We start from the raw sequence: 13,254 nt of genomic DNA, 5'->3' as shown, positions 1-13,254 counted from the left end.
CACTCAGGTCACTAGTGGCGTGATTACTGAAAATGCTAACAACCCATTCGATGGAAATCACAGTGCTACAGCCATATAAATCATACGTTTTTAAGACGAGGTATGAACTACAGCTGTTAGAAACTTCAGCGAGGTAAAAGACACATGGTACACAATCTTTTTGGGATGTCAAATAAATCGGTGTATTTAAACATCATCTGGGAGAAAAAAACGGCACTGACCAGTTTAACCTCTCCTTTTTGCCGTCTGATTGGTTATGTATATACAGGTTTAAGTTATTTTCTATTTCTTTCTTTGTATATAGCGCACAGACAGGTTCTTGTTTAAACTGGTTAGAGGTTAGGAGAACCTCTGATTTGGAGACAGACACTGGAAGAGGACAGTCAGAAAAGAGTGAAGAGAGAAACGGGGAGAATATCGGCACTTAATGGGTGTCCTAACTTCTAGTCCATTTTTCATTTAGTCTCCCACTGACATGAAGTGAAAATTTTACAAAATGGAGGTTAGAATTTCCCCCTGAATCTATAGCCTGATCTGGTCAGATATGTTTGTGCTCTAATCAACTACTGTTCCGTTCGTTGCCTTGTCAGACAATTATGAACGTGACAGAGAAGAGTTGGCTAAAGGTCAAACATATCAGGGACCAGGTTCGTATTCGTTAGGCACTAAACAGAAGAAAACGGACTGAAACGGAGGAACTACCTGGATTTTTACAATTAGAAACTCGTTTTCATTTTCTGTTGCAAAAACGTTTCGTACGGTGTGCACTAATGAATGGCGAGACCAGGCTAACTTAGTTCATCTCAGACCAGGGGAATATACTGGAAATGCTGACGMGACAAGCAGTACCGGTGTATCTCAGTCAGTGTGCAGCCTGTTAGCAAGGCGCGGTACAAATGCCTGTTTAGCTCCACCACTGAAGGCCCATTTCTCTTACGTGATCCGGTGGTGTTGGTACTGAAAAACACATTATTAGCCTGACTGATGCTGTAGAGGTGAATGTGCTTCTATGTTGAGCGTTGGTTTTAGCAAATGCATGGTCACATGTCTACSACAGCACAACGTTTCTTCCCCAGTCAAATACTATTAGATCTCTACATAGTTGTAATACCCTCGTATTAGTTAAGATGGTACAATACAGTGCATCTGTTTCTGTAAGAGGTAAGCATTAGGCATCCCGTATGTACCGTATCATGGTTATCTGTCCTTGGTTGGCCTTCACTGAATAATGAGAGCATGGTATGTCCTTATCTTTTTATATAAAACAATGATCCTTTATTATAACGTGATGTTGTTTGGAAAGAATCCGATTGGTTTACAGAGAACTTCTCTGATCTAACCAATGACAGTCCTTCACCAAATGATCTCATCATTTATGTCTTATTCTTGTCTGTGATTGGCTCCAACCTCAAGTGACGATGTGCGGGGTATTGTTGTTGAACTCTGAATGATGATTTGAATGTTGGGTTTTGCTTTGATGAGAGGCGGGGAGGGAAGAGGTTGACCGTGTACTGTGTTGGCTCTTTTAAGTGTCTGGTTTGTGAGTTAGGAGTCCCAAGACTGATAGCAAGAGACTTGGCCAACAGAATGTATATGTCTTTGAGAAGGAGAGTGGTCCTAATTAGTTTCACCTCCTGATTGTGTTGCTAGTGCAATGTAAAGTGMGGATGGGATGGATTATTGATTTTTACTGGGGAAACGGATGGAACGAAAGCTTAAGTATGTGACAAATGCAGGCTAGAAGGGCTGAGGAGGAGAACACTGATGATGAATGATAACGGGGGAAATAGAAATATGAAGTGCTGTTCGCTGAGAAAAGCGAGAGATTCAGTGATTGAAAAGAAAGGGAAAACAGAACATTGGAGAGAGGAATATGGAAAAGTGCTTTAAGTTTCATTGCAGGAAATAATGTACAGAATTGTCGGTCTCTGTCACACTCAACATGTCCAAGCACCCATGTTGTCTAGCTATGTAAAAGTCTGTTGGAACACTGGCCTGTAGTCTGTAGATGCTGTATTTACACACCAACAAATGTTTCAAAGAACACACCTAAACAGTGCTCCTCCTACAAATGTATACCACATGTTCATGTAGAAGTAAGAACACCCTCCTCACCATCTGTCAATCAGTGTGTCACTATGGAAACTAGAATGTAGCCATGGAGGTAGGAGGGGGGATCTCATTGTTAGTGGCCAACAACCTTGTGTATATTTTATTAAAGGTTCAATAAAGGAAAAACTCCACTTTTCAAACTGATCCTGATCTGTTTGTTTCGTCATTCTTTTAACACAATGAAACGGCTTGATTGAAATGAGTTTTAAATACAGATATTGCATGTGTAACCAGGGGCATCCTTGAACACAAGGTACCAGATCTATTTCACATAAACGTGTATGTGTGTTCGTTCGTTCACACCCTGGGCTGAGGGTGTTTGTAGTGGAGGATGTACCACACAGAGGTGAGTTTCTCAGTGGCTTCCTGTTACTGTTATAAGCCTACAYCTTCACAGAAGGAAACCAAACCCACCAGTGTGAAGAAAAGGTTCACAACAGTAACTACTTTTAAGAGTGCATGTTAAGGTGTCTGTTGAAGGAGAGGAGATCAGGCCTGGAAGGTGTAAGCTGGACCATATGGACTCTGGAATATCAAGTAAGCTTTTGTTTCACTCTTGGAAACTAATGATCACTAATGTACTGTAGGTTAATGGAAACTGATGAAGTGATAAATGTTCTCCGTAGCTTAGTGCCAGCAAAACGTCTTCACTTGCAGCTACTACATGAAGAAGCTGTATGTGTAGTAGATTCATGCTCTCAGTTGTTTTCATTTAAACAGTGCTATATACAATAATCAATAGTTTGATGCATTAACAAACCAATCAATCATATTGTTTATTGCTTTTCTGCCATGTCCCTCTGTGTCTGCACCTGTAGGTTCTCTCTCCAGCATGTCGATGACCCAGTCCAGCCCTGGTACCCCTGGTCGACCCCCCCACACCGCTGCCCCCGGGCCCCTCCAGGCTCCTCTTGGCACTGCTCTGGTCCAGTTCCAGCTAGGCCTCTTCAGGGAGGTGGTTCGGGTGTCTGGGGGGCAGCTCAGCTACTGCCATGCCAAGAGACTGGCTGCAGAGATCATAGAACGCAAGGTAAACCATTGACCTACATACAGTCACCTCACAAAGTATTGCCACCCTTGATAAAGATGAGAAGAAAATACTATAATATAAATAATAATACAAATACTGAGCTATAATGTATGCTCAAAATAAATGAGAGACTTGTATTATTTTAAACTAATACAATTGCTCAGAAAAATTTATTTTGTTTAATAACAAGTAACCATTTTTTTCCCAAAATGCAATTTTGCATGCAAAATGCACTACTAAAGATTCTTAGAGATMAAATCGAACAAAATTGAATCTGCATTAACATTTTGCTTTTTTAAGAAACTGTATTGTGGCCTTCCATGGTTTCCTGTGCCACTGGGATATAAAAAAATGAGTTAACACACATGTAAAATACATTTGTCATTCATCACCACGGGGAAAGCAGTGGTGTAAACTACTTTAAGTKGTTTTTGGGGGTATCTGTACTTTACTTTAATATTTATATTTTTGACAACTTTTACTTTTACTCCACTACATTCCTAAAGAAAATAATGTACTTTTTACTYCATACATTTTACCTGACACCCAAAAGTCCTATTCACACACTTACCAAGAGAACATCACTGGTCATCCCTACTGCCTCTGATCTGGGAGACTCACTAAACACAAAGGCTTCTTTTGTAAATTATGACTGAGCTTTGGAGTGTGCCACTCGCTATCCTTCAATAAAAAAAYMTTTTTTAATTGTGCCGTCTGGTTTGCTTAATGTAAGAAATGTTTTATACATTTTTCTTTTACTTTTGATTCTTACCTATATTTTAGCAATTACATTTACTTTTGATAGTTAAGTACATTTAAAACCAAATATTTTGAGACTTTTACTCAAGTAGTATTTTACTGGGTGACTTTCACTTTTACTTGAGTTATTTTCTATTAAGGTATCATTACTTTTACTCAAGTATGACAAATGGGTGCTTTTCCAACACTGGGGGAAAGGCAAAGAGCTCACAAACAAAAAGAGAAAAATGGTTAGTGGCCCTCATAAATCAGGCAATGGGCAAAACAAATTTGCTAAAAATATCACTTACAACTATTAAGGCGTCAATTAAGAAGTTTAAAGCCACTTGAACAGTGGTAAACTTGCCTGTGTATCTTGTCCCTACGCACAGTGAGGAAGATGGTTCTGGAGGCAAGGAAAAGTCCAAGGGCAGTTGGAGAAATACAGAACTGGGTCGCATCTTGGGGTCACCAAGTCTCTTAATCTACAATTAGATGCCAGCTCCATGGCAATAGGCTCTTCAGGGGGGTGGCCAGTAAAAATGCCTTTATTGAGRGTTATCAACAAATGTAAACGCCTGGAGCTTGCTAAACTGCACTGGCACTTGGATCGGAACTGGTGATAAGAGACAAAAATAGAGGTCTTTGTCCACCCACACCAGCAGTGGGTTTGGCGTTGAAAGATGGATGCATGTGCAGAAAATAACCTCATATCTACTGTAAAATATAGTGGTGGATATGAAGTTGTTTTGATTCCACTGGTCCTAGCGCCCTTGTTAAGGTCAACGTCATCATGAACTCTACCAAGTACCAGAACATTTTAGCCAAAAACCTGGTTGCCTCTGCCAGGAGGCTGAAACTTGGCCACAAATGAATCTTSCAYRAAGACAATGACCCCAAGCATGCATCAAAATCAACCAAGAAATGGTTAATTGACCACAAAACCAACATTTTGCAATGACCATCTCAGTCTCTGGATTTGAGCCCCATTGAAAACCTTTGGATTAAAGAGGGAAGTATCATACCCCATCCTACTATCATACCCCATTCAAAGGCTCTTAAATCTTTTGCCTTGCCCAATTTTTTATTTTTATTTCACCTTTATTTAACCAGGTAGGCTGGTTGAGAACAAGTTCTCATTTACAACTGCGACCTGGCCAAGATAAAGCAAAGCAGTGCAACACAAACAACAACACACAGTTACAAATGGAATACACAAGCGTTCCATCAATAACACAATAAAAAAAAAAATAAGTCTATATACAGTGTGTGCAAATGGCGTGAGGAGGTAAGGCAATAAATAGGCCATAGTAACAAGTAATTATAATTTAGCAAATTAAAACTGGAGTGAGTGATGTGCAAGTAGAAATAATGGTGTGCAAAAGAYCASAAAACAATATGGGGATGAGGTAGGTAGATTGGATGGGCTATTTACAGATAGGCTATGTACAGCTGCAGCYATCGATTAGCTGCTCGGATAAAAAACGTATTTTGTAAATACACAATCCATGTCTCAATTGCCTCAAGGTTTCAAAATTCTTCTTCTTRAACCTGTCTCCTCCCCTTCATCTACGTTGATTTGAATTGGATTTAACAAGTGACATCAATAAGGGATCATAGCTTTCACCTGGATTAACCTGATAAATCTGTCATGGAAAGAGCAGGTGTTCCTAATGTTTTGTACACTCAGTCCCAGACCTGTGTGTTTTATTTTAGCCAACTACTCTGACTATCATTGTGATACCATACAGTGGCTATAATCTTTCTCTTTCATGCTCTCCATCTCTCTGTTTCTCTCTGTCTCTGTTAATTCAGTTCAGTATACTTTATTGACATGAAAAGAAAACACATTGTCAAAGTAAATATATAGCGACGATGGTCAAAGACCAACATATACTAGACAGTTTGTAATTAAGCAACACATGAWAATGTCACTAACAGCAATTCCAACACATATTAATAAAGAATAATCACACTCTACTTCTCACTGGCTGTCCCTCAGGTTGTGGCAGGAGGCCACACATTTGGCTGATAAAACACAGCATTTAGTTTTTTCACCAAGTTTGTTTTTAAGTTTGTCTTCATTAAATTTTTTTGCAAATTCTTCGTATTGTTTTATAATTTTGGAGAATAATGTATTTCTTATCTCAGAATATCTGTCACAGTTTGACAGAAAATGCAACTGTCWCCATCTCTTCCTGGGTGCAGAATGYGCACATCCTGTCCTCTCTGGGCAGCCAGATGTTCCTGTGACGACCGGTCTATGGACAGTGCTGTGCTCACTGAGTCTGTACATAGTGTTTTCCTCGGTTTTCTATCAGTCACAGTGGTCAAATAGCATTAAAGTTTACTTTGATTTTTTTTGTGGTTGGACCAGATTGTGAGTGCCTGAGGCTTTGTTGGGTTGGTAGTGGTTAGTGAACCGAGCCTAAGAACCAGCTGGCTGGTTGAATAACATTTGGTGTCTCTTTTTAGGATAATAATCAGAACTGGGAATTGGGCTGATTCAAATTAAATCTAATTMTATTAGTCACATGCGCCAAATACAACAGGTACCTTACAGTGAAATGCTTACTTATGAGCCCCTAACCAACAATGCRGTTTTAATGCAAATGCAAATAGTCTGGTTAGCCATTCGATTAGATGTTCAGGAGTCTTATYGCTTGGGGGTAGAAGCTGTTTAGAAGCCTCTTGGACCTAGACATGGTYCTACGGCACCGCTTGCCGTGCGGTAGCAGAGAGAACAGTCTATTTAGGGCCTTCCTCTGACACCGCCTGGTATAGAGATCCTGGATGGCAYGAAGCTTGGCCCCAGTGATGTACTGGGCCATAAGCACTACCCTCTGTAGTGCCTTGCGGTCGAAGGCCGAGCAGTTGCCATACCAGGCAGTGATGCAGCCAGTCATGATGCTCTCGATGGTGCAGCTGTAGAACCTTTTGAGGATCTGAGGATTCTGCTCTGCATGCGTTGTTTGGAGTTTTTCTCTGTACTCTMAGGATGCTCTTGCAGAGTTTCAATTGGGTGTTTGTCCAATTTGTCAAATTCTTCTTTTGTAAGCGGACCCCACACMTCACTGGAATACAGTGCAATTAGTTATATTATTGAGTTGAATATTTTGAGCCAGATCCTAATTGGTATGTTTAATTTAATATATATTGTTAATGCCATAGAAAGCCCTCCTTGCTTTGTCTTTCAGTTCCTTCACAGCCAGGTTGAATGTCCCTCTGGAGATGATTCTTATTCCTAAATATGTGTAGATGTGTGTTGTATTTGAGTAGAGCCCAGTAAAAAAGGGTATTGGTTTCCCTGACATCTGGATCTGTTCTGGAAAATCATCATTTTTGTCTTTTTGAGATTGACTGTTAGGGCCCAGGTCTGACAKAACTGTTTGCAGATGATCTAATTGTTGCTGTAACCCCTCTTTTGTGGGGGARAGTAGCACCAGGTCATCTGCATATTTTATTTATGTGTCGTTAAGAGTGAGACCGGGGGCTGTTGTTCTAGTGTTTATGCCAATTCATGGATACTGTATTGAATAAATAGACTTGAGTTCAAGTTGTTCCCCTGTTTCACTCCYCACCCTTGGGAAAATACATGTCTATGTTTATTTCCAATTTGGACTGTTATTTCTATACATRGATTTGATGACACATGTTTTTCCAATTCGTTTGAGAAAAATGTCTTCATGCCAAATTGGATATCCACAAAGCAGGAGAAATGTATTGATTCACGTTTATCAATTAGGGTTTGTCGGGTATAAATGTGTTCTGATGTTTGATCATTTGGTAGGAATGCAATTTGACTTTTGCTCAGGACATTGTTTTCACTGAGGAAGTGAAAGAATCTGCTGTTCATGACGGTGCCGAATATTTTCCCCAGGTTTCTGTTGACACAAATGCCACGGTAATTGTTTGGATGAAATGTGTCTACATTTTTACAAAAAAATGTGTTCCAGAGGTCAGGGAAACAGCCTACACTCAAATATTGTTAAATATTTTGAATATGGAAGTGCTACATTTGTGGTGTGTGTATTTTATCATTTGGTTTAATATTCCGTCAGTACCACAAGCATTTCTGACTTGCAGGGCCTGTATTTTTTCTGATTGTTTTTATTTTATTTATTTTTATTTAACTAGGTAAGTCAGTTAAGAACAAATTCTTATTTACAATGACGGCCTACCAAAAGGAAAACGGTCTCCTGCGAGGACGGTGGCTGGGATTAAAATACATAAATAAATACAATATAAATAGAACAAAACACACATCACAACGAGACAACACAACACTACATAAAGAGAGACTTAAGACAACATCATAGCAAGGCAGCAACACATGACAACACAGCATGGTAGCAACACAACATAACAACAACATGGTAGCAGAACAAAATATGGTACAAACATGATTGGGCATAGTCAACAGCGCAAAGGGCAAGAAGGTAGAGACAACAATACATCACGCAAAGCAGCCACAACTGTCAGTAAGAGTGTCCATGATTGAGTCTTTGAATGAAGAGATGGAGATAAAACTGTCTAGTTTGAGTGTTTGTTGCAGCTTGTTCCAGTCGCTATCTGCAGCAAACAGAAAAGAGGAGCAACCCAGGGATGTGTGTGCTTTGGGGACCTTTAACAGAATGTGACTGGCAGAACGGGTGTTGTATGTGGAGGATGGGGGAGTGTTACTGGGGAATCCAATGGGTTCTGGTTGTCTTTAATGGCTGATTCAATKATTTACAGTTTTCAGATTTTAGATTTATTTTTGATACGAATTCACTTTAATATGTCTATATCGTTCTTCAAAGTGAGGGTTCCATAGCTCCCCAGTTTGGATGCCCACTTCTACTCGGTGTAGTTTGTTTATGGAGTTCCAACTTCCCCAGCTGTTGTTTGAATCTATGGATTCCTCAATGTCATTAAGTTGGTGTCTGATGTGTGGTTCTTTGTTCTGAGATTCTGTCTGGATTCTTTTAGGGTTGTCCAATACTGAGTGCTCAGTTCCTGGTTGTCTGGTTGTCTGTGTTTTTGGTTAGATACATTCCTATGTTTTAAATGGATTTGCAATCATAATCAAACATTTTTTCACAATTTGTCTTATTTGGATTGATTTTGGGTGTCTTTTTAAAATTGGATGAGGGCGTGTCCCAAAAAAGTTGTTTGTTTTGTACAGCCAAATGTATACCTCCCTTACTGTGGTGATGTGTGGTCCAGGTTTCTGGTAGTTTTCCATGCTATTCTTCGTCCATCTATAGGACTGATTGGTCTTGTGTCATTTACTGGTGGTCTCTTCTCCATTTTTGTTTGTGTCTTCCCTTTTAAGGTATGCTGTAATTTTGCTATGGTCTGACAGTGGTGTTAGTGGGCTGACTGGGGAAGACACTGGATCTAAGTCTGGGATGACATCATCTACAGTACTACTAAGAGGGGAGCTGTATGTATACCTGCCCGAAAAGTCCCCTCGTAGCCTTCCATTGACTATGTACAGACCCAGCGTTCCACAGAGCTGCCGTAGTTGGTTCCCATTTCTGTTGTTTTTATCAAAGTTCTTCCTGGGTGGATATGAGGGCAGAGGAGGTTTATAGGTATGTGTTTGCCTCCACGTGTGCTAATGCTATCTGGTTCTTCTCTAGTCCGAGTATTAAGATCCCCGCAGATCAGAACATTTCCTTGGACCCGGAAATGATTGATCTCCTCTTCTAGAACAGAAAAGCTCTCTTCCTTGTAGTGAGGGGATTCTGATGGAGGATGTATGTACTGTAGCACACTCAAATACATTTTGGTCAGTGGAGATTACCAAAATGTTTCTCCCCCCCCCTCCCCTCTCTCTGTCTCTACCTCACCTCAGTGAGAGATGGCCATGTTACTCCATCAGCCAGAGGGGCTGCCGTGTGGTTTAGCTGTGTCTGCAGCTAACTTTCCAACCACAACCTTCCACACACACACACCCCGCCGTGCCTGTCTCGCTCAAATCAGCCCCCTTATCCTCTGATCTTCTGACTGTTTCCAGGCAGCAGGTCAGTTGGCCCGTGTAGTCTTTGTGTGAGAACTTGTATGCGGTTTGTGTGAATAATCTGTATCTCTCAGATCATTGCACTTTTCCTGTCTATAGGAACAAACACACACTCACACTTGTTTCCATCTCATTTGAAAATCTATTTTTATTTTACCTTTATTTAACTAGGCAAGTCAGTTAAGAACAAATTCTTGTTTACAATGACGGCCTAGGAACAGTGGGTTAACTGCCATAGTCAGGGGCAGAATGACTGATTTTTACCTTGTCAGCTCGGGGATTCGATCAAGCAACCTTTCGGTTACTGGCCCAACGCTCTAACCAATAGGCTACCTGCCGCCCCTAACGACAGCGCTCACATTGTTCCATGACCAGTCTCTCTCGATAATGGCCTACCCCTCCCTCAACGCCAACGTCTGTCTGCATGCTTTCGATGATGCTAACCAGACAGACCTCCTCTATAATCTTTCTCTCCTGCTCTGCCTTGATTGATCMATCAACCGATTTATTGACTAACTGATTGATCATGTCCCTTGTGTACTGCAGGCTCCAGACTGTAGTGTGGTGGGTGTTGGGGAGAAGGTCCTCCTGTTCAGACACCAGACAGGCTCGGAACATCTCCTCCACAGACTTACGGACCAGGATGCACTGCTGGACGGCGACCTCATAGAGATCATCGTCTCAGGTCAGACCGGGTTTGTATTCCAAATGGCACCCTATTCCCTTTGTAGTGCACTACTTATGACCAGGGCCCACATATGGTTAATTGAATGTACTGAAAGGTAGTACGTTAAGTGTCCAGATAAAGTAATGGAATATCTGCTCTTTCTGATCTGACTCAGGATCAGCTACTGTGACGGAGATAAAGATCCGCCCACACTCCCTGGCTGTCCAATCATATCGCACCCCCACCTTCTGTCATCACTGTGGGGAGATGCTGTGGGGGTTGGTACGTCAAGGGTTAAAATGTGAAGGTAAGGAAGTAGATACAGTAATAATTTATCCTTCATGTCATTAATCGCAGTATGAACCTTCACTATTTATTTCATGTTGAATTGTGTTGAATTCTTCGTTGTATCTACCATTTTACCTAAATAGATTTTGTCTCACATCTCTGTAGGTTGCGGGTTAGACTTTCATAAGCGCTGTGCGCTGCAGTTGCCTAGTGACTGTAGCCGTGCACGCCGTCGTGTGTGTGGCCCCAGCCTGTCCTTATTCCCCCCTGCCAGGCCTCGGACACACTCCCTCTCCACACCTGCYGGGGGCAGTATGGAGGAGGTCAGCACCAGTCATTATGGGCCGAATCCATTCCGCTGTTTAAGAGTGACATTTATGTGTGATTCTAAAATCTGACATGAAATCTTTCTGTTAATCTCTCTCCCTACCTCTTTGTCTTTCTCCCTCTTCATCCCCCCCCCCCCTCTCTCCCTCTTCCAGATCAGTATGTCCAAGCCCAGGCCCAGGCCTCCGTCGTGGGCAGATCAACCGGTGTGGCTGGGGGTGGTCCAGGGAAAGGGTGGCGTGGCGGGCAGGGTGCCACACACCTTCCACATCCACAGCTACACCAAGCCCACCGTGTGCCAACACTGCTACCACCTCCTTAAGGGCCTGTTCCGCCAGGGCCTGCAGTGCTCCGGTGAGAGGGGCCAGAGGTCAGGGGTTGAAGGTCATAATTCAGATTGGGAGGTTGGTCACTGGGGTACTAAATACATGTATGATGCTTTCTCTAATCATAAGTTTCTGAAGCAGGTATGTCAATCACTTGGTCAGATTCCAGATCTTGTGTTACAGCTGTGTCAGTAGTCTATGTACTGAAGCTGATCTCTCTCTCATTCAAATATATAATATATATAGACTGTAAACTGAACTGCCATCGTCGCTGTGAGTCCTCCCTGGTCCCTGCTGACTGTCCTGGAGTGAGGACCAACACCAATGGGGAAGGAGGTGAGAGACAATGACAAACATAATGGCCTTAAATGTTAAAACTATTCCTAATGCTTTCAAGATGAGAGAAAAACTGCATATGTAATTGACTGTGTACTTTATTTACAGTGACAGTTTAGTGTTGTGGTTTAGTATTGATGTAGTAAAGGATGTTACAGACTCCGTGTCCAGTCTGGGCTATCAGGACGACACAGAGGAGGAGGATATAGGATGCAGTATGACATCACTGGAAGACCATGAGGATGAGCCATCTACTGAGGACCCATTCGCTGAGATCAAGGAGGTGGGACACCAGCCACCAATCACGTAAGAGGGATAACAAAATGCTGGGCTTTGATAGGATGTTAAGTATGTTTCCACTTGAGTTTTGATGATTATTTACTTATGATAGAGTATAGTACATCAGTGTCTGTCAACCGAAGTTGTACTTTTTTACAAAACGTAGTTGCACTCGGGGCCTTTACTGGTCCTGTAATTAGCAGACCGATGTAGACGTCTCATTGCGAGCAAAACAATAAATAATCTTCTGCATCCCCCTTCGCAGCTGCTGTGTGTGTGTGTGTGTGTGTGTGTGTGTGTGTGTGTGTTCTCACCAGTGTGTCGGTGTTGGTGTGATGCAGTAGCCAGCCCTCTCTCAAGACTCCACTGGCCGTCTCTTAGTGTGACGACTGATTGGACCACCCGCATCAGAGGAATAATAACTACTGAAACACGGACTGGAAGAGAGGGAGGGAGGAGAGAGAGAGAGGGAGGGAGAGAGAGAGAGGGGGGGGGGAGGAGGGAGGGAGAGAGGGGGGAGGGGGGGGGGGGAGGGGGGGAGGGAAGGGAGGGGAGAGGAGGGAGGGAGGGAGAGAGAGAGAGAGGGGGGGGGAGGAGAGAGGGAGGGAGAGAGGGGGGAGGGAGGGAGGGGAGAGGGGAGAGGGGAGGGAGAGAGATGAGAGGGAGGAGGGAAGAAGAGGAGAGGGGGAAGGGAGGGAGAGAGAGAGGGAGGGAGGGAGAGAGAGAGGGGGAGGAGGGAGGGAGAGAGAGGGAGGGGGAGAGAGAGAGAGAGAGGGATGGGGAGGGAGATGAGAGGGAGAGGGGAGAGAGAGGGGGAGAGGAGAGGGGGGAGTAGAAGGGAGGGAGGGAAGGGAGAGGAGAGAGAGGGGAGGGAGGGAGAGAGGAAGGGATGTGGGAGGGAGTGGAGAGAGGGGATGAGGGAGAAAGAGAGGGATGAGGGAGGAGAGAGAGAGGGGAGTAGGAGGGAGGGGGAGAGAGGGGGAGGGGGGAAGAGAGGGGGAAAGAGGAGGAGAGGAGAGAGGAGTGGAGAGTAGAAGGGAGGGAGGGAGGGATTGAGGGAGAGGCAGAGAAAAAAACCCAAAAGGGAGGGAAGGGGGGAACAAGAGAGATAGAGAAGATGGGAGGAGACAGAGAGATAGAGATG

General features: G+C 43.0%; 1 protein-coding gene across 1 annotated transcript in view; it reads left to right on the top strand.

Moving 5' to 3' along the window:
* Positions 1 to 2,541: 2,541 nt before the first annotated feature.
* Positions 2,542 to 13,254, top strand: part of LOC111960141 (serine/threonine-protein kinase D3) — a 23,061-nt gene continuing 12,348 nt past the window's right edge. The window contains exons 1-8 of the mRNA XM_023982045.2: positions 2,542 to 2,649; positions 2,931 to 3,142; positions 10,434 to 10,572; positions 10,730 to 10,861; positions 11,008 to 11,165; positions 11,325 to 11,523; positions 11,742 to 11,831; positions 11,990 to 12,137. Coding sequence (XP_023837813.1) covers positions 2,631 to 2,649; positions 2,931 to 3,142; positions 10,434 to 10,572; positions 10,730 to 10,861; positions 11,008 to 11,165; positions 11,325 to 11,523; positions 11,742 to 11,831; positions 11,990 to 12,137 — 1,097 coding nt within the window. The 5' untranslated portion in view covers positions 2,542 to 2,630. The remainder of the gene's footprint in view (positions 2,650 to 2,930; positions 3,143 to 10,433; positions 10,573 to 10,729; positions 10,862 to 11,007; positions 11,166 to 11,324; positions 11,524 to 11,741; positions 11,832 to 11,989; positions 12,138 to 13,254) is intronic.

Source organism: Salvelinus sp. IW2-2015, linkage group LG37, assembly GCF_002910315.2.
Source record: "Salvelinus sp. IW2-2015 linkage group LG37, ASM291031v2, whole genome shotgun sequence".
NCBI classification, from domain to species: Eukaryota; Metazoa; Chordata; class Actinopteri; order Salmoniformes; family Salmonidae; genus Salvelinus; species Salvelinus sp. IW2-2015.
The sequence above is the reverse complement of the archived record's forward strand: the minus strand, read 5'-3'. Positions and strand labels throughout refer to the sequence as shown.